This window comes from Kogia breviceps, chromosome 1 (genome assembly GCF_026419965.1).
Source record: "Kogia breviceps isolate mKogBre1 chromosome 1, mKogBre1 haplotype 1, whole genome shotgun sequence".
Taxonomy (NCBI): domain Eukaryota; kingdom Metazoa; phylum Chordata; class Mammalia; order Artiodactyla; family Physeteridae; genus Kogia; species Kogia breviceps.
In genome coordinates, this window is record NC_081310.1 from 120157436 (window position 1) to 120179768 (window position 22333).

Sequence of the window (22333 nt, forward strand, 5' to 3'; positions counted from 1 at the left end):
GCAAGATATACTATTATTTTCGCCTTTTTTCTTTTTGTGAGTGTGTATATGTGTGCTGCTGTGTGAGATTTTGTCTGTATAGCTTTGTTTTCACCATTTGTCCTAGGGTTAGACCGACCCGGATTTTTTTTTTTTTTTTTTTTCTTTAATAGAAATTTTTCTTCTTAATAATTATTTTTTATTTTAATAACTGTATTTTACCCTACTTTATTTTGTCTTCTCCCTTTCTTTCTTCCTTTCTTCCCTCCTTTCTTTCCTACTTCCCTCCTTCCTCCTTTCCTTCCTTTATTCCCTCCTTCCTTCCTCCCTTCCTTTCTTGCTCCCTCCCTTCCTTTCTTCCTTCCTTCCCTCCCTTCCTCCTTCCTTCCTTTCTTGCCTTTCTATTTTTTTCTCCCTTTTATTTTGACCCGTGTGGATTAAAGGCTCTTGGCACTCCAGCCAGGTGTCAAGGCTGTGTCTCTGAGGTGGGAGAACCAACCTCAGGACACTGGTCCACAAGAGACCTCTCACCTCCACGTAATATCAAACGGCGAAAATCTCCCAGAGATCTCCATCTCAACACCAAGACCCAGCTTCACTCAAGGACCAGCAACGAACAGGGCTGGACACCCTATACCCAACAAAGAGCAAGACAGGTCTACAGCCCCATCCATTAGCAGAGAGGCTGCCTAAAATCATAATAAGGCTACCAACATCCCCATACACACCACCAGACGTGGACCTGCCCACCAGAAAGACAAGATCCAGCCTCATCCACCAGAACAGAGGCACTAGTCCCCCCAACCAGGAAACCTGCTCAACCCACTGAACCAACCTCAGCCACTGGGGACAGCCACCAAAAACAGAGAGAACTACGAACCTGCAGCCTGCAAAAAGGAGACCCCAAACGCAGTAAGATAAGCAAAATGAGAAGACAGAAAAACACACAGCAGATGAAGGAACAAGATAAAAACACACCAGACCTAACAAATGAAGAGGTAATAGCCAGTCTACGTGAAAAAGAATTAAGAATAATGATAGTAAAGATGATTCAAAATCTTGGAAATAGAATAGACAAATTGCAAGAAACAGTTAACAAGGACCTAGAAGAAATAAAGAGGGAGCAAGTAACGATGAGCAACACAATAAATGAAATGAAAAATACTCTAGATGGGATCAATAGCAGAATAACTGAGGCAGAAGGACGGATAAGTGACCTGGAAGATAAAATAGTGGAAATAACTACTGCAGAGCAGAAGAAAGAAAAAAGAATGAAAAGAACTGAGGACAGTCTCAGAGACCTCTGGGACAACATTAAACGCACCAACATTCGAATCCTAGGGGTCCCAGAAGAAGAAGAGAAAAAGAAAGGGACTGAGAAAATATTTGTAGAGATTATAGTTGAAAACTTCCCTAATATAGGAAAGGAAATAGTCAATCAAGTCCAGGAAGCACAGAGAGTCCCATACAGGATAAACCCAAGGATAAACACGCCGAGACACATAATAATCAAACTGTCAAAAATTAAATACAAAGAAAACATATTAAAAGCAGCAAGGGAAAAACAACAAATAACACACAAGGGAATCCCCATAAGGTTAACATCTGATCTTTCAGCAGAAACTCTACAAGCCAGGAGGGAGTGGCAGGACATATTTAAAGTGATGAAGGAGAAAAACCTACAACCAAGATTACTCTACCCAGCAAGGATCTCATTCAGATTTGATGAAGAAATTAAAACCTTTACAGACAAGCAAAAGCTGAGAGAGGGCTTCCATGGTGGCGCAGTGGTTGAGAATCCGCCTGCCAATGCAGGGGACACGGGTTCGTGCCCCGGTCCGGGAAGATCCCACGTACCGCGGAGCGGCTGGGCCCGTGAGCCATGGCCGCTGAGCCTGTGCAGCCAGAGCCTGTGCTCCGCAACGGGAGAGGCCACAACAGTGAGAGGCCCGCGTACCACAAAAAAAAAAAAAAAAAAAAAAAAAAGCTGAGAGAGTTCAGCACCACCAAACCAGCTTTACAGCAAATGCTAAAGGAACTTCTCTAAGCAAGAAACACAAGAGAAGGAAAAGACCTACAAGAACAAATGCAAAACAATTAAGAAAATGGGAATAGGAACATACATATCGATAATTACCTTAAATGTAAATGGATTAAATGCTCCCACCAAAAGACACAGACTGGCTGAGTGGATACAAAAACAGGACCCATATATATGCTGTCTACAAGAGACCCACTTCAGACCTAGGGACACTTACAGACTGAAAGTGAGGGGATGGAAAAAGATATTCCAGGCAAATGGAAATCAGAAGAAAGCTGGAGTAGCAATTCTTATATCAGACAAAATAGACTTTAAAATAAAAACTATTACAAGAGACAAAAAGGACACTACATAATGATCAAGGGATCTATCCATGAAGAAGATATAACAATTGTAAATATTTATGTACCCAACACAGGAGCACCTCAATACATAAGGCAAATACTAACAGCCATAAAAGGGGAAATTGACAGTAACATAATCATAGTAGGGGACTTTAACACCCCACTGTCACCAATGGACAGATCATCCAAAATGAAAATGAATAAGGAAACACAAGCTTTAAATGATACATTATACAAGATGGATTTACTTGATATTTATAGGACATTCCATCCAAAAACAACAGAATACACATTTTTCTCAAGTGCTCATGGAACATTCTCCAGGATAGATCATATCTTGGGTCACAAATCTAGCCTTGGTAAATTTAAGAAAATTGAAATGGTATCAAGTATCTTTTCTGACCACAACGCTATGAGACTAGATATCAATTACAGGAAAAGATCTGTAAAAAATACAAACACATGGAGGCTAAACAATACACTACTTAATAACGAAGTGATCATTGAAGAAATCAAAGAGGAAATCAGAAACTACCTAGAAATAAATGACAATGGAGACACGAGGACCAAAAACCTATGGGATGCAGCAAAAGCAGTTCTAAGAGGGAAGTTTATAGCAATACAATCATACCTTAGAAAAAGGAAACATCTCGAACAAACAACCTATCTTTGCACCTAAAGCAATTAGAGAAGGAAGAACAAAAAACCCGCAAATTTAGCAGAAGGAAAGAAATCATAAAGATCAGATCAGAAATAAATGAAAAAGAAATGAAGGAAACAATAGCAAAGATCAATAAAAGTAAAAGCTGGTTCTTTGAGAAGATAAATAAAATTGATAAACCATTAGCCAGACTCATCAAGAAAAAAAGGGAGAAGACTCAAATCAATAGAATTAGAAATGAAAAAGGAGATGTAACAACTGACTCTGCAGAAATACAAAAGATTATTAGAGATTACTACAAGCAACTCTATGCCAATAAAATGGACAACCTGGAAGGAAATGGACAAATTCTTAGAAATGCACAACCTGCCGAGACTGAACCAGGAAGAAATAGAAAATATGAACAGACCAATCACAAGCACTAAAATTGAAACTGTGATTCAAAATCTTCCAACAAACAAAAGCCCAGGACCAGATGGCTTCACAGGCGAATTCTATCAAACATTTAGAGAAGAGCTAACACCTATCCTTCTCAAACTCTTCCAAAATATAGCAGAGGGAGGAACACTCCCAAACTCATTCTATGAGGCCACCATCACCCTGATACCAAAACCAGACAAAGATGTCACAAAGAAAGAAAACTACAGGCCAATATCACTGATGAACATAGATGCAAAAATCCTCAACAAAATACTAGCAAACAGAATCCAACAGCACATTAAAAGGATCATACACCATGATCAAGTTGGGTTCATTCCAGGAATGCAAGGATTCTTCAATATACGCAAATCAATGTGATACACCATATCAACAAACTGAAGGAGAAAAACTATATGATCATCTCAATAGATGTAGAAAAAGCTTTTGACAAAATTCAACACCCATTTATGATAAAAAACCCTCCGGAAAGTAGGCATAGGGGGAACTTTCCTCAACATAATAAAGGCCATATATGACAAACCCACAGCCAGCATTGTTCTCAATGGTGAAAAACTGAAACCATTTCCACTAAGATCAGGAACAAGACAAGGTTGCCCACTCTGACCACTCTTATTCAACATAGTTTTGGAAGTTCTAGCCACAGCAATCAGAGAAGAAAAAGAAATAAAAGGAATCCAAATCAGAAAAGGAGTAAAGCTGTCACTGTTTGCAGATGACATATATACTATACATAAAGAATCTCAAAGATGCTACCAGAAAACTACTAAAGCTAATCAATGAATTTGGTAAAGTAGCAGGATACAAAATTAATGCACAGAAATCTCTGGCATTCTTATACACTAATGATGAAAAATCTGAGAGTGAAATTAAGAAAACACTCCCATTTACCACTGCAACAAAAAGAATAAAATATCTAGGAATAAACCTTCCTAAGGAGACAAAAGACTTGTATGCAGAAAACTATAAGACACTGATGAAAGAAATTAAAGATGATACAAATAGGTGGAGAGATATACCATGTTCTTGGATTGGAAGAATCAACATAGTGAAAATGACTATGACCCGAAGCAATCTACAGATTCAATGCAATCCCTATGAAATTACAACTGGCATTTTTTACAGAACTAGAACAAAAAATTTCACAATTTGTATGGAAACACAAAAGATCCCGAATAGCCAAAGCAATCCTGAGAACGAAAAATGGAGCTGGAGGAATCAGGCTCCCTGACTTCAGACTATACCACAGTATACTATTACTATTACTACAGTAATCAAGACAGTATGGTACTGGCACAAAAACAGAAATATAGATCAATGGAACAGGATAGAAAGCCCAGAGATAAACCCACACACATATGGTCACCTTATCTTTGATAAAGGAGGGAAGGATATACAGTGGAGAAAAGACAGCCTCTTCAATAAGTGGTGCTGGGAAAACTGGACAGCTACCTGTAGAAGTATGAAATTAGAACACTCCCTAACACCACAAACAAAAATAAACTCAAAATGGGTTAAAGACCTAAATGTAAGGCCAGACACTATCAAACTCTTAGAGGAAAACATAGGCAGAACACTCTATGACATAAACCACAGCAAGATCCTTTTTGACCCATCTCCTAGAGAAATGGAAATAAAAATAAAAATAAACATACGGGACCTAATGAAACTTAAAAGCTTTTGCACAGCAAAGGATACCATAAACAAGACCAAAAGACAACCCTCAGAATGGGAGAAAATATTTGCAAATGAAGCAACTGACAAAGGATTAATATCCAAAATTTATAAGCAACTCAGGCAGCTCAATAACAGAAAAACAAACAACCCAACTCAAAAATGGGCAGAAGAACTAAATAGACATTTCTCCAAAGAAGATATACAGATTGCCAACAAACACATGAAAGAATGCTCAACATCATTAATCATTAGAGAAATGCAAATCAAAACTACAATGAGATATCATCTCACACTGGTCAGATTGGCCATCATCAAAAACTCTAGAAACAATAAACGCTGGAGAGGGTGTGGAGAAAAGGGAACACTCTTGCACTGCTGGTGGGAATGTAAATTGATACAGCCACTATGGAGAACAGTATGGAGGTTCCTTAAAAAACTACAAATAGAACTACCATAATACCCAGCAATCCCACTACTAGGCATATACCCTGAGAAAACCATAATTCAAAAAGAGTCATGTACCAAAATGTTTATTGCAGCTTTATTTACGATAGCCAGGACATGGAAGCAACCTAAGTGTCCATCAACAGATGAATGGATAAAGAAGATGTGGCACATATATACAATGGAATATTACTCAGCCATAAAAAGAAATGAAACTGAGTTATTTGTAATGAGGTGGATAGACCTGGAGTCTGTCATACAGAGTGAAGTAAGTCAGAAGGAGAAAAACAAATACCGTATGCTAACACATATATATGGAATCTAAGAAAAAAAATGTCATGAAGAGATTAGTGGTAGGACTGGAATAAAACACAGACCCAGTAGAGCATGGACTTGAGGATATGGGGAGGGGGAAGGGTAAGCGGTGATGATGTGAGAGAGTGGCAGGGACATATACACTCTACCAAAAGTAAATTAGATAGCTAGTGGGAAGCTGCTGCATAGCACAGGGAGTTCACCTCTGTGCTTTGTGACCACCTAGAGGGGTGGGATAGGGTGGGTGGGAGGGAGGGTGACGCAAGAGGGAAGAGATATGGAACATATGTATAAGTATAACTGATTCACTTTGTTGTAAAGGAGAAACTAACACACCATTGTAAAACAGTTATACTCAAATAAAGATGTTAAAAAAAAAAAAAAGAAAAACCTACAGCTAACATACTCAGTGGTGAAAGACTGAAAGCTTTTCCTCTATGCTCAGAACAAGAAAAGGATGCCCCTCCTCTCACCACTTCTATTCAACATAATACTGGAAGTTCCAGCCAGAGCAATTAGGCAAGAAAAAGAAATAAAAGACATCCAAGTTGGAAAGGAAGAAGTAAAATTATCTATTGGTAGATGATATGATCTTATACATAGAAGACCCTAAAGATTTCACACAATAAAACTATTAGAACTGATCAATGAAATCAGAAAAGTAGAGGATGAAATTCAACACACAAAAGTCAGTTGCATTCCTATATGTGAACAATGAACAATCTGAAAAGAAAATTACAAAAACAATTTCATTTACAATAGTATCAAAAAGAATAAAATACTTAGGAATTAACCAAGGAGGTGAAAGACTTGTACAATTAAAATTACAAAACACGGATGAAAAGAACTGAAGAAAACGTAAAGAAATAGAAACATATTCCACATTCATGCATTAGAAGACAATATTGTCAAAATGTCAATCTTACCCAATGCAATAAAATCCCTAGCAAAATCCCAATGACATTTTTCGCTGAAACAGAAAAACGCATCCTAAAATTCATATGAAATCTCAGGGACTCTGAACAGCCAAAACAATCTTGAAAATGAACCAAACTGGAGGACACTCCCTTCCTGATTTCAAATGTATTACAAAGCTACAGTAATAAAAACTGTGATTTCACATAAGACAGACATATAGACCAATGGAATAGAATCAAGAGTCCAGAAATAAATCCTCACATATATGGTCAAATGATTTTGACAAGGGTGCCAAGATCTTTCAGTGGGGGGAAAGGACAGTCCTTTCAACAAATGGTGCTGAGAAAACTGGATATCCAAATGCAAAAGAATGAAGTTGGACCCACAGCTAGCACCATATATAAAAATTAACTCAAAATGGACCAAAGACCTAAATGTAAGACCTAAAAAAAATAAAACTCTTAGAAGGATACATAAAGCAAAAGCTTCACAACATAGAACCAAAGCTTCACAACATTGGATTTGGTAATAATTTCTTAAATATGACACCAAAGGTATAGGCAACAAAAGAAAAAATAGACAAACTGGACTTCATGAAAATTCTAATATTCTGTGCATCCAAAGACACTCTCAACAGAGTGAAAAGGACACCCACAGAATGGGAGAGAATATTTGCAAATCACATACCTTGGTAAGGGATCCATATCCAGAATATACGGAAAAGTCCTAAAACTCAACAACTACATAAAAACAACCCTATTAAAAAATGGGTAGGGCTTCCCTGGTGGCACAGTGGTTGAGAGTCCGCCTGCCAATGCAGGGGACACGGGTTCATGCCCCGGTCCGGAAAGATCCCACATGCCACGGAGCAGCTGGGCCCGTGAGCCATGGCCGCTGAGCCTGCGCATCTGGAGCCTGTGCTCCGCAACGGGAGAGGCCACAGCAGTGAGAGGCCAGCGTAACGCAAAAAAAAAAAAAAAAAAAAAATGGGTAAAGGAAATAAATAAACATTTCTCCAAAGAAGATATATGACTAGAGAACAAGCACGTGAAAAGATTCTCAGCATCACTGATCATTAGGGAAATGCAAATCAAAACTACAATGAGATACCACCTCACACTCATTAGGATGGCTACTGTTAAAAACCAGAAAACAAGTGTTTACAAGGATGTAGAGAAATTGGAACACTTGAGCACTGTTGGTGGGAATGTAAAACGGTATAGCTGCTGTAGAAATCAGTAAGGTTGGTCCTCAAAAAATTAAAAACAGAATTACCATATTATCAGCAATTCCACTTGTGCATGTATACTCAAAATAATTTAAAGCAGGGTCTCAAAGAGATATTTGTACACCCCCATGATCATAGCAGCATCATTCACAACAGCTAAAATGTGGAAACAAACCAAGTGGTCATCAACAGATGAACGGATAAGCAAAATGTGCTATATACATACAATGGAATATTATTCAGCCTTACAAAGGAAGGAAATTCTGCAATATGCTGCAACATGGATGAACCTTGAGGACATTATGCTAAGTAAAACAAACCAGTCATAAAAAGACAAATACTATATGATTTCACTTACATGAGGTACTTAGAGAAGGTGAAATCATACAGACAGAAAGAATAGTGATTGCCAAGAGTTGGGGGGAGAGGAGAATAGGGAGTTATTGTGTACTCTAATGAGTATAGAGATTCAGTTCTACAAGATGAGAAGAATTATGAGGATAAATGGTGGTGATGGTTGTACAACAATGTTAATGTATTTAATACCACTGTACACTTAAAAATGGTTAAGATAACATAATTATAACACCAATAACACTAATATTGATAATACTAACCACAATAAAAAGTTTGAAAAATATTAAATAACTTTAGAATTTTTCTTAAAATATGAATATATTAAAATTAATTTCATGAATAAACATGACTAAATGATGTTATAACCATAGATTTTCATAGAAGCTGACCCATCAATTATCAGGGAGGCCCTTGGACAGATCTATCACGCCAATTCTCTGCAGCAGTTCAGTATTTGAGATATCAAATATAATATCTTCCTAGAATTTCTGCCATTTTCAAATTAAACTTTGAAGGATTTATCAGGGATAAACTCATCTGAAAAATATTTTTTATCTTCTGAATCAGTAGTTCCATTTTTGAGACTCTATTATAAAATAATATTCTAAAATAAGAAAAAATAGCTTACAATAAAGTTTACTAAAAATTAATTATAATCCTAAAAAACAGAAAAGTCAAATAGCAATCATTCTGTAAAACAAAGCTATTAAAAATTGTTTATGTGTGTTTGTGTATATGTGTACTATAAACATGTAAGTATGCAAAGATGCAGAGAAACTGGTCTGAAAGACAAAAACTAAGATTGTAACAATGATTCTAGGGTGGGAGACTTTTTAAAACTTCATTTACATTCATTTTTTGGGTGTATGATTCTGAGGTTTTATAATACATGCATAGATTCATAAAACTCCCATCACAATCAGGATACAGAATGATTCCTTCACTCTCAAGATCCCTCATGTTAATCCTTTACAGCAGCAGTCCCCAACCTTTTTGGCACCAGGGACCGGTTTTGTGGAAGACACTTTTTCCACGGATGGGGGTGGAAGGGATGGTTTCGGGATGATTCAAGCGCATTACATTTATTGTGCCCTTTATTTCTATTATTATTACATTGTAATATATAATGCAATAATTATACAACTCACCATAATGCTGATGGGAGGTGGAGCTCAGGCAGTAATGCAAGCAATAGGGAGTGGCTGTAAATACAGATGAAGCTTTCCTCACTCACCCGCCGCTCACCTCCTGCTGTGCCGCCCGGTTCCTAACAGGTACCGTTCCGTGGCCCAGGGGTTGGGGACACTTGCTTTATAGTCAACTCTCCACCCTCCCCAACACCTGGCAACCAATAAAATGATCTTCATCCTACAGCTTTTGACTTTATTGAGAATGTCAAAGAAATAAAATTGTATACAACATTTTGCAATTGGCTTCTTTCATTAGCATAAAGCCTTGTAGATTCACCCATGTTTTCTCCTGAATCAACAGATTATTCCCTGTTATTACTGAGTAGTATTCCATTGTATTGCGGTACCATTGTTTACCCATTTACTCACTGAAAGACACTGGGTAGTTTCCGGTTTGGGGCAATTATGAATAAACCTACTATAAATATTTATAGTAGGTTTTAGTGTAAAGATAAGTTCTCATTTGTCTAGAATAAATATCTAAGACTGCTGGGTCATATGTTAAGTGTATAAGAAGATGTTAAGTTGTTTTAGTAGTTTTACTACTTTGCATTATCCCCAGCAATATATGAGAAAACCAGTTGTTTCACATCCTGGGTAGCATTTGCTATTGTCAGATCTTCCGTCCTCCCTTCCTTTCTACCTCTCTCTCTCAGTATTCTAACAAGTATGCAGTAGTATTTCACCGTGCATTTAATTTGCATTTCCCTAATGATGAATCAAGTTCAACACATTTTCATATGCTTATTTGCCATCTGTGTATCTTTTCTGATGAAGTATCTATTTAAGTCTTTGTCCATTAAAAAAATTGGGTTACTTTCTTATTGATGAATTTTGAGAATTCTTTATATATGCTGGGTAAAAGTTCTTTGCTGGATATGTGATTTACAAATATTTTCTCCCAGTTTATAGCTTGTCTTTTCATTCTCTTAATAATGTCTTTCACAGAGCATACATTTTTAATTTTGATGAATTCCAATTTATCAATTTTTCTCTTCTATTGTTTTGGTTTTATATCTAAGAACTCTTGCCTAACCTAAGGTCATGAAGATCTTCTCCCATGTTTTCTTCTGAGTTTTAATATCTTTTTATTTAATATTTAAATATATGATTCACTTTGAATTAATTTTTATATAGGTATATACTGCAGCTCCATCTTTTTCCATATGGATGTCCAATTGTTCCAGCACTACTCATTCAAAAACTATTCTTTCTCCATTCTGAATTGGTTTTGTACCTTTGTTAAAAATCAATTGACCATATTTTCCAGGTCTATTTCTAGATCCTATATTTTGTTCCTTTCATCTATGTGTCTATTATTTTGTTAATACCTCAGTGTCTTGATTACTATAGGTTTACAGTAAGTCTTAAGATATGGTAGCATAAATCCACTAACTTTGTTCTTTTTCAGACTTGTTTTGGCTATTCTAGTTTCTTTGCCTTTCCATTACAAAATTCAAAATCAGCTATCTATGTGTACAAAAAAATTTTTACTGGGATTTTGATTGGAAATGCATTAATCGAGAGATCTGTTTTAGGTGAACTGACATCCTAAATATATTGAGACTTCCAATCCACAGAAATGGTATTTCTTTCCATTTATTTAGGTCTTTCTTTAACATTTTGCAGTTTTCAGCATAGATATTCCACATATTTTGTTTTATTTACATCTATGTCTTATCTCTTTGGAGCTTTGTAAATAGCAGTATTTTTTAAATTTTAGCTTCTAATTGTTCATTGCTAGTACAATTGACCCTTGAACAACGTGAGGGTGGCACCAACTTGTGGCACCAACCCCTCCTTGAAGTAAAAAATCTGCGAGTAACTGCAGTCTGCCCTCCATATCTGCAGTTCTGTATTCACCAATTCAACCAACTGCAGACTGTGTAGTATTACACAAACTGAAAAAAATGCGAGGATAAGTGGACCCACACAGTTCAAACCAGTGTTGTTCAAGAGTCAACTATATATAGAAATACAACTGATCTGGATGCTAACCTTGCATCCTGTGACCTTGCTCACTCATTAGTTTTAAGGTATTTTTGTAGATTCTTTGGAATTTCCTACATAGAGAATCATGTTGTCTGAAAACAGGGATAGCTTTGTTTCCTCCTGATTGAAATGGGCTTTTTAAAAAAAAGAAATGGGCTTTTTAGTATGATGTTAAATAGGAGTGATGACAGCAGATATTCTTGCTCTGTTCCCAATCTTACAGGAAAGAATTAAGTGTTTCACCATTAAGATATATTATCCATAGGGTTTTATTGGAAGATGCCCTTCATCAGGTTCATGAAGTTCCCTTCTATTTCTAGTTGGCTAAGAGTTTTTATCATGAGAAAATGTTGAATTTTAGCAAAAGCTTTTTCTGCATTTATTGATATGATCATGTAGGTTTTTCTGGTTTGGGGTATGCTAATATGGTAGATTACAATGATTTTTTTTTTTTTTCTGAATGTTGAACTAGCCTTCCATTCTCAGGATAAACCTCTCCTTTCCTTTATTAACCTTTAATATCTGTGAGGTCTCTAGTGATACACCCTTACTCACTCTTGATACAGGTTATTTGTGTTTTCTCTCTCTCATTTTATTTTTACTTCATCAGACTGGCTAGAGGTTTATAAATTTTACTGATCTTTTCAAAGAACCAGCTTTAGATTTCACTGATTTTCTCTACTAATATTCTCTTTTCAAATTCCAATTTCTTTCAATTACGCTTTTTATTATCTCCATTTTTCTGTTTCTTATGGGTTAATTTTGTTCTTTTCCTAGTTTCTTAATATGGAAGTTTAGATTACTGATTTTTCTTTATTTTCTTCTAATGTATGCATTTAATGCTATAAAGCTCTATGAACTGCTCTAGCTGCATTCCACAAATTCAGATATATTGTGTTTTCATTTTCATTGTTTAAAATATTTTAAATTTCCCTTGAGACTTACTCACTGATCCATGGATTATTTAAAAGTGTTGTTTACACAACATTGTAAAGCAATTATACTCCAATAAAAATATTTTTTTAAAGTGTGTTGTTTAACTTCCAAATATTTGGGGAATTTCCAGATATCTTTCCATTAATGGTTTCTAGTTTAATTCCATTATGGTCAGAAAACACTACAGTTGACCCTTGAACAACATGGGTTTGAACAGGGCAGGTGCAATTATATGCAGATTTTTTTCAATAAATACATACAGTACTAAACAATACATGGTTGGTTAAATCCACTGATGTGTAACTGCAGATATAGAGGGCCCACTATGGGACTTGAGCATCTGCAGATCTTCTACAGTGGGTCCTGGAACCAATCATCCTTGGATACCAAGGAACAACTGTATACATGGTTTTAATTCTTTGAAATTTGATAAGGCAGATTTTATGACCTAGGGTATGGTATATCTTGGTGAATATTTCAGGTGTACTGAAGAAGAATGTATATTCTGTTGTTGGGTTAAGACTCTGCACTTCCACTGCAGGGGGCATGGGTTCCATCCCTGGTTGGGGAACTAAGATCCCACATGCAGCATAGCACGACCAAAAATTTTTTAAAAAGTGAAAAAAAAAGTTCGTTGACAGTGTTGTTCAGGTGAGTTCTATATCCTTGCTGATTTTTTAAACTACTTATTCTATCGATTACAGAAAAGAGTAGTGTTGACATCTCCAACTATAATTTTGTATTAATTTCTTTCTCCTTTCAGACCTCTTCATTTTTGCTTCATGTATTTTGAAATTACTTTGTTAGGTACATATCACATTTAGGACTGTTGTGTCTTCTTGGTGAATTGAGCCTTTTATCACTACATAATTTTCTATTTTATCCCCAGTAATTTTCTTTGTTCTAAAGTCTACTTTGTTTGATATTTATATTGCCACTCCAGCTTTCTTTTGATTATTGTTTGCCTGGTACATCTTTTTCCATGCTTTTATACTTAACCTATCTACATCTTTAACTTCTTAAAGAGAGTATATCTGCATCATATTTTTTTAAATTCAATTTCAATTTTTATTTGGTGTGTTTAGAACAGTTACATCTAAATTAATATCTGAGATGCCTGAATTTAAGCACACACCCCTTTATTATTAGTTTTCTCTTTGTCTCCTCTATTTTTCATTTCTGTTTCCCCTTTTCAGCCTTCTTTTAAATATATGAATATTTTCAGAATTCTGTAATATTTTATTTGTTAGCATATTATTGTATCTGTATAGTTTTTTCAGTGGTTGTTCTAGGGATTATAATATACATACAGTAGCCCCCCCTTATCTGTAGTTTCACTTTCCACAGTTTCAGTTACCCACACTCAACTGTAATATGAAAATATTAAATTCTACAAATAAACAATTCATAAGTTTTAAATATCATGCCATTCTGAGTAGCATGATTAAACCTTGAGGAAAACTCTTTCCTGCCCAGGATGTGAATCATCCCTTTGCCCAGTATATCCACACTGTATATGCTACCTGCCATTAGTCACTTAGCAGCCATCTCAGTTATCAGATTGACTGTCATGGTACAGCAGTGCTTGTGTACAAGTAACTCTTAATTTACTAAATAATGGCCCCAGAGTACAAGAGTAGTAATGCTGGCCGTTTGGATATTTTCTTACTGTGCCTAATTTATAAATTAAACTTCATCATAGGTATGTATGTATGTATAGAAAAAAACATAGTATTTATTGGGTTTGGTACTATCCACAGTTTCAGGAATCCAGTTAGGATCTTGGAACATATAATCTGTGGATAAAGGGGAACAACTGTTTTAAAATTTTCATAGTTTACTCAGAATTAGATTTTACCACCTGAAGTGAAATGTGCAAACTTTACAAGATTATACCATTCTTATTTTATATTGTAATAACCCAAGGTATTACATCAACATACAATGAAAACCTCACTAGACAATTCTATCTATTCTTTCTTTCAACCTTCATAAATATTACAAAAATCTTAAAAAGAATAAATATAGTCCATGGTATGTAACCAAATATTTACTGTTTTTGTTGCTCTTCATCCCTGAGGCTTAAATTTTCCCTCTTATTTCTCTTTCACCTGAAGAACTTTCTTTATCATTTATTTTAGAACAAGTCTGCTCATGACAAGTTCTCTAAATTGCCCTTAATCTAAGAATGTCTTTATATACCCTAAAGAATATTATTGCTGGACATAAAATTCTAGGTTGACAATTTTTCCTCTTTCAGCACTTAAAAAAAAAAACAGTTTTTTGGTCTTCTAACCTTCACAGTTTTTGATTTTCTGATGAGAAATCTGCAGTAAATTTTAATCTTTGTTCCTCTATATACAATGTGTTATTTATCTCTGGCTGCTTTCAAGATTTTATCCTCTTTAAGCTTGTTGAATTTGTAAATTTATTTCCTTCACAAATTTGCAAAATTTTCAGTCATAATTCCTTCAAATATTTTTTGTACCAGTCTCATTCTCCTCTTCTCTGGTACTCTGATGACATAAGTGTTAGACCTTCTGATATTGTTCAACAGGTCTCTGAGGATCTGTTCACTTTTTTTCCAAATCTTTTTTTCTCTCTATTACTCAGACTGAATAATTTCTATTGCTCTACATTTGAAGCTTATATTTGTGTGTTAGCTACATTCTGCTATTAAACCCATCCAAACTATTTTTTATTTGGTCTTGTGCTTCTGGTCTCACAGTTTCTCCTTCACTTTTGTTTTTCTTTTTCTTTTTACTCTTCACTTTTAACCCAAGATCAAGAGAGCATCTCCTCTTAACCAATCTTCAAGCAAATGATACCTCTAGTGGAAAAGAGTCTACAGAATCACTCTTAGTTTGGTAATGTCAAAAAATAATGATCAAAACTGAAATGGCAAGAGTACTAAAGGAGAGAGTATTATAAAATGATCCAGAAGTAATGCAATTCTAATTACAGTATCTGCCACTAACTTTTCTATGTCTTTGTTTCCTCATCTATTAAAATAAAGAAAGCTGGGCTAGTAATGTTTAAGGTTCTTTTCAGCATTCATATTCTAAATATATACTACATTTACTTATAAAAACATAATTAATATCTTACTCTTTCAATCTGCTTTTCCATTTCTTTATGCTGGTCAAGATGAATTTTCTTTGCCTTTTCAAAAGCTAAGCAAATTTTCTCATGCTCTGTATTGATACTGGTTTCTAGACTTCTAATCTTTTCATTCTTTTCCTAGAAATACAGAAACGCTTTAAAAGAACATAATTAAGAACTAGTTTTACATAAAAGTACATTAGTAAAGCATAAAATTTATCATACTCTAGTCATCAAAGAATCATAGTAGTTAATGTCAACTTCAAAAATATTTAAATATTTATAAAAAAGAGAAAGTGGTTTTTAAAATATTGTATCAAAATGATAAGATTGTTTAAAAATGCTGCAAAGCAAACAAAAAAACCACTATCGGGCTTCCCTGGTGGCACAGTGGTTGAGAGTCTGCCTGCCGATGCAGGGGACACGGGTTCGTGCCCCGGTGCGGGAAGATCCCACATGCCACGGAGCAGCTGGGCCCGTGAGCCATGGCCGCTGAGCCTGTGTGTCCGGAGCCTGTGCTCCGCAACGGGAGAGGCCACAGCAGTGAGAGGCCCGCATACCGCAAAAAAAAAAAAAAAAAAAAAACCATTATCATTTCCTTCAATTCTAAAATAAAAATGAGGAACTTTAGATAACTTGCCATATTAACTTAAAAATATAGAAATAAGGGCTTCCCTGGTGGCGCAGTGGTTGAGAATCCGCCTGCCGATGCAGGAGACACGGGTTCGTGCCCTGGTCCGGGAAGATCCCACATGCCGCGGAGCAACTAAGCCCGTGAGCCATGGCCGCTAGGCCTGCGCGTCCGGAGCCTGTGCTCCGCAACGGGAGAGGCCACAACAGTGAGAGGCCCGCATACCGCAAAAAAAAAAAAAAAAAAAAAAAAAAAAAAAAAAAAAAATATATATATATATATATATATATATATATAGAAATAAAAATTGAATAATCTGAAGAGTTTGGTAGAATTTATATTTTCCTATATGGTACATTTTAGAACAATGATACTAAAACAAACATGCTGTTACAAATTAAGTTCCTTAAAGCCACAGTAAATCTGTAGGAAAAGAAAGGTAATTTTTACCATAAGTTCCTCTTCTAGTTCCACATTTTTTGCAGCAATAGAGGAATAAGCAACTATTTTTTCTTCTAGCTGTTTCTCTAGAGTTAAAAGTTGAGAACATTTCTTTGTCATCTGAAAACACATTGAAATAAATAAAAAAATATTTTTTAAAAAGTGACAATTCAGAAGAAAAACAGTGAAGGGAAGACCAGAAATATGGCATAGCTTATTCCATCTGTGTAATACATAAGTATTTATTTCAGATCCCTATGTTCAAATAGGATTGCCCCTGAACCCATTTCGTAAAAGTAGCTAATAAAGACTGAAATTAGTACAATAAAATGTTAACAGTAGTAATTTCTTGTGGTAGAACTATCAATGTTTTATTTTCTCCTTTGTCCCTTTTTGTATTTTCAACAAGACTGTGCTAATATTTTAATTTTTAAAAAGTTATTCATTTCAGTACTTGGCAATTTTCTAAGTAAGCTGATGGCTATAGTTATAGACTGACTAAATCTCCTTTCCATTACTTATTTAAGTTCCTATCTCACAGGTCTTTTCCCTAGTCTTGGCTACAGATTTTAAGATGAAAAATCAGACATTTCAAAAGTACCCTCAGATAGCTGCAGCCTCTGGTTTGAAGGGTGAGTATAGCATATACACACGTGGACCTGGTCCACAATTACCTAATAAGGCATCCTGTTCTGTCCTCAGTGGAAATGAAGGTCAGATATTCATAAAACATACTTTATCCCCTTTTCAGAATGTAATACATATCTGCATCAGATTCACATGTAATTGTTTAAAAGTGCAGATTCCTTTGCATTACTCCATACGTACTAAATCAGAATCACTGGAATAGGACCCATAACGTGCATGTTTAACAGGCTTTCCAGGTGGTTCTACTGTTTGCTAACATTTGAAATCCTCTATTACTACCCCTTTTTTTCCAATTACATAATCCAAATTTTTTACTTGTAAATATGTATTAGCCATATTAACTTATACTTGGAAGAAATAATACAATGCAGTACAGTTTGTTTCACCAAATTTAGCCACTACAGTATTTTCCTACTTTTAACATATGTTAAATTAAAACCCAGACGTTTCCAAATATAATTTTAAAAGAAGTTATAACTCATGCGGTACCATTAATTTTTTTTTAGTGTATAAATCTGGACTTTAACATAACATACTTTAACTTTAACATAGTGTATAAATCTGGACTTTAACATACAAGTTTTACAAAAACCCTACAACACTTATTTCTTCTCTCAAAATCCAGTACATATCAATAGCTAATTCAAGCTTACTTCACGTTCAAGTTTGCTAGAGTTTGAAGCTTTCTCTAGCAGCTCCTCTTGAATCAGCTGAAACTGACTAGTTCTGTGGGCCATGTTAACCTTCAAATCAGAATTCTCAGCTTCTATCTGCATCAACTTAACACGTAATTCTTCTATTCCAGAAGCAAGTCTTTGCCTTTCTCTTTCATATTGCTTGTTCACAGTATGTTGATTTTGATCTTTTATACTTTCTGTTAATAAACATAAAAGGAAAATTGTTCTGTATAAAACTTAAAGAATAAAAACCCGTTTCAATGTTGAAAGATTTAATCATATATTTAGTTTCTGATCTAAAGAATACTAAAGTGGATGGAGAATAAAACATACATTAAGGAAAATACAATGAAGGTACATGGTAAGCAAGGTACTTCTTATTTTTAAATACATAACAAAGTAAGAATAAGGTCTTCTGACTCACTCACTTTTCTTTTTTCCACAAAGAGCCTGTCTCCATCTTTAAAAATCCCATTATTTGGATATAAATCATTGTTTGAAAAAAAACCCCAAAACACACAAACATTGTCCTGTCTCCTTAAACCAAAATTTACCATAAATTTATTTGGATAACTTGAGATCATTAATAATATTTGCTATTGTATATAGATACGCCAAAAACAGAGAATCCTTCTTATTCCAAACGAGCTGATGAGAACTCAGTAACGCTTTTTAAAAACACTGAAGGTTATCAGAGGTAGTTGTTTGAATACACCTCTTCTCCATTATAAATGTACACACCTATGCCCACTCAAAGATAAACAAGCTTTCAGGAGTGCTTTAAAGTAGATGCATAGGGACTTCCCTGTGGTGCAGTGGATAAGAATCCAACTGCTAATGCAGGGAACAGATAGAACGAAATCCTGCCACTCGCAACAACATTGATTGATCTAGATGGTATTATGCTAAGTGATACAAGCTAGACAAAAACAAATACTGTATGATTTCATTTATATATGGAATCTAAAAAAACAAAACAAATGAAGAAACATAACAACAGAAACAGACTCATAGATACAGAGAACAAACAGGTGGTTGCAGTTGGGGAAGGGGAAGGAGGAGGAGATAAATAAAATAGGTGAGAGAGATTAAGAGGCACAAACTTTCAGTTACAAAATAAATGAGTCATGGAGATGAAAGGTACAGTATGGGGAATACAGTCAATAATATTGTAATAATATTGTATGGTGACAGATGGTAACTAGACTTATTGTGGTGATTTTGTAATGTCAAATCATTATGTTGTGCACCTGGAACTAACAGTGTTGTAGGTCAATTATACTTTAATGATAAAGAAAGAAAGGAAGAAAGAAAGGGAAACATTCAAATTTTTAAAAGCAACAAACAAACAAACAAAACCTAAAGAGTCTTTAAAAGACTACCTAATAACCTAGATAATCATATATAAGGTATTCAAGTGATTTGCTATTATTACAAATACTGCAAGTTTTCTTCTACATGGTGGTTTCTTCATGTTAATTATTGGCTAAGAACTAAGTATATTAAAAGTAAATGTGGATCCATAATGTACAACATGATGATAATAAGTTACACTGTTGTATAGTATATTTGAAATTTAACAGAATAGATCATAAAACTTTTTTCCTTTTTTTTGGTATGTAAATGAGATGACAATGTTAACCAAATTTACTGTGGAAATCATAACATATGTAAGTCAACTCATTACACTATACACAAATTTACATAATGCTGTATGTCAACTATATCTCAAAAGAAGTGCAAAAAAAATTTTCACCCAATAATTACAGAATACAGAATTTTTTCAAGTGAATCTGGAATATTCACCAAGAGAGACCATATGCTGGCCAATAAACTGAGTCTCAAAATATTTAAAAAAACTGAAATCAGGTACATTCATGAATTCATGTGTTTAATGAAACCAACCTAATGTCCACTACTAATAACACAGAGATATCTGGAAAATGACTAAATATTTAGAAATAAACACACACAAGAGATATTATATTTTGAACTGAATAAAATGAAAGCATAACATAAAATTAATGGGATGCAGCTAAAGCATTGCCTAAAGGGAAGTTTATACCTTTAAATACTTACATTTGAAAAGAAGAAAGGTTTAAAGTCAATAATCTAAGCTCTCACTTTAAGAAAAATTTAAGGGCTTCCCTGGTGGCACAGTGGTTAAGAATCTGCCTGCCAATGTGGGGGACATGGGTTCAATCCCTGGTCCGGGAAGATCCCACATGCCACAGAGAAACTAAGCCCGTGCACCACAACTACTGAGCCTGTGCTCTAGAGCCCACGCGCCGCAATTACTGAAGCCCATGAGCCACAACTGCTGAACCTGCAAGCCACTACTACTGAAGCCCATTCGCCTAGAGCCCATGCTCTGCAATAAGAGAAGCCACCACAATGAGAAGCCCACGCACTGCAACAAAGAGTAGCCCCCGCTCACTGCAACTAGAGAAAGCCCACACACAGCACTGAAGACCCAACGCAGCCATAAATAAATAAATAATTTTTTTTAAAAAAAGAAAAATTTAAAAAGAAGAGAAAATTAAACCCAAAGTAACTGGGAAGGAGTATATGGCTCCTGAGGGAAATGTTATACAGTAGTCTTCCCTTATCCTAGATTTTGCATTCCATGGTTTCAGTTACTTGCTATCAACTGAGGCTCGAATAAATAGAAAATTCCAGAAATAAACAATTCATGTTATAAACTGTGTGCCATTCTGAGTAGTGTGATGAAGTCGCACACTGTCCCTTGCCGTCCAGCTCTGTCCTGCTTAGGATGTGAATAATAATCCCTTTGCCCTTGTATCCCACCCGTTAGTCACTTAGTGGCCAACTAGGTTATCAAATCAACTGTTGCAGTATCACAGTGCATGTGTTCAAGTAATCCTTATTTAACTTAATAATGGTCCCAAAGTGCAAGAGTAGTGATGCTAGCAATTCAAATATAAAAGAAGCTGTAACATGCTGCCTTTAAGTGAAAAGGTGAAAGTACTAGACTTAATAAGAAAAAAAGTTGTATGCTGAGGTTGCTAAGATCTACAGTAAGACTCTTCAATCCATGAAATTGTAAAGAAAAAAGAAATTTGTGCTAGTTTTGCTATCACACGTCAAACTGCAAAAGTTATAGCCACAATGTGTGAAGATTGAAAAGGTATTAAATTTGTACAATGAGATATTTTGAGGGAGAGAGAGGCCACATTTACATAACTTTTATTATAGTATACTGTTATAATTGTTCTATTTTATTATTATTGTTGTTAATCTCTTACTGTGCCTAAGTTACAAATTAAACTTCATCACAGGCATGTATGTATAGGAAAAAACATAGTAGTACATAGGGTTTTGTGCTATCTGCAGCTTCAGGCATCCACCGGGGGTCTTGGAATGTATCCTGGGAAGACAGGCAGCTACTGTATGTCTTGATTGTGGTGTTGGTAACAAGGGTATAACCATATGAAAAAAACCAAACATCTGGACTTCCCTGGTGGTGCAGTGGTTAAGAATCCGCCTGTCAATGCAGGGGACACGGGTTCGAGCCCTGGTCTGGGAAGATCCCACATGCCGCGGAGCAACTAAGCCCACGCGCCACAACTACTGAGCCTGCACTCTAGAGCCCACGAGCCACAACTACTGAGCCTGCATGCCACAGCTACTGAAGCTCGTGAGCCTAGAGCCCATGCTCTGCAACAAGATAAGCCACTGCAATGAGAAGACCATGAACCACAACAAAGAGTACTCCCTCCTCACTGCAGCTAGAGAAAGCCCCTGCACAGTAACGAAGACCCAATGCAGCCAAAAATAAATAAATGTTTTTTAATCTGACAAAATGCATTGAACTTTTATTTTAAATGGATGCATCTTACTGTAAGTAAATTTTACTTCAATAATATATTTTTAAAGAATGATGCAAAGTTCAAGAATTTTGAAATAATTTTTACTCTCTTATCAACACATAAGTAGTAATAACAAATTATCAAGTATGTTTAATAATAGTAACCAGTTGATAATCTGTTTCTTTAAAAAACTATCATAAAGAACTGATTACAATTTATAATAAGAATTGAATATAATATACTTACCTACTTGATTACCTCCTAGTTTTACAGGTTCTGTTTCTAACCTATTTAATTTGCCGCTTTCTTGGTTGTCATGAGAAGCAATAAGATTGTGAGATAACTGATTAGCAGTCAGGTTTGCCTGAAGCTTTTGAATTTCTGCCTCTTTCACTGCAAGCTTAATCCTGGCACAAAAGAAAATAAACCAACAATTATTAGAAAGATTCTATAAAAATACCACATACCATTTTCCCCTTTCAAA

At 35.3% G+C, this 22333-nt stretch overlaps 1 protein-coding gene across 1 annotated transcript in view; it reads right to left on the minus strand.

Moving 5' to 3' along the window:
- Positions 1-22333, minus strand: part of CCDC18 (coiled-coil domain containing 18) — a 125862-nt gene that overhangs the window by 66339 nt on the left and 37190 nt on the right. The window contains exons 13-16 of the mRNA XM_067042527.1: positions 22096-22256; positions 17996-18216; positions 16704-16814; positions 15629-15760 (exon numbers count right to left, since the gene is read on the minus strand). Coding sequence (XP_066898628.1) covers positions 15629-15760; positions 16704-16814; positions 17996-18216; positions 22096-22256 — 625 coding nt within the window. The remainder of the gene's footprint in view (positions 1-15628; positions 15761-16703; positions 16815-17995; positions 18217-22095; positions 22257-22333) is intronic.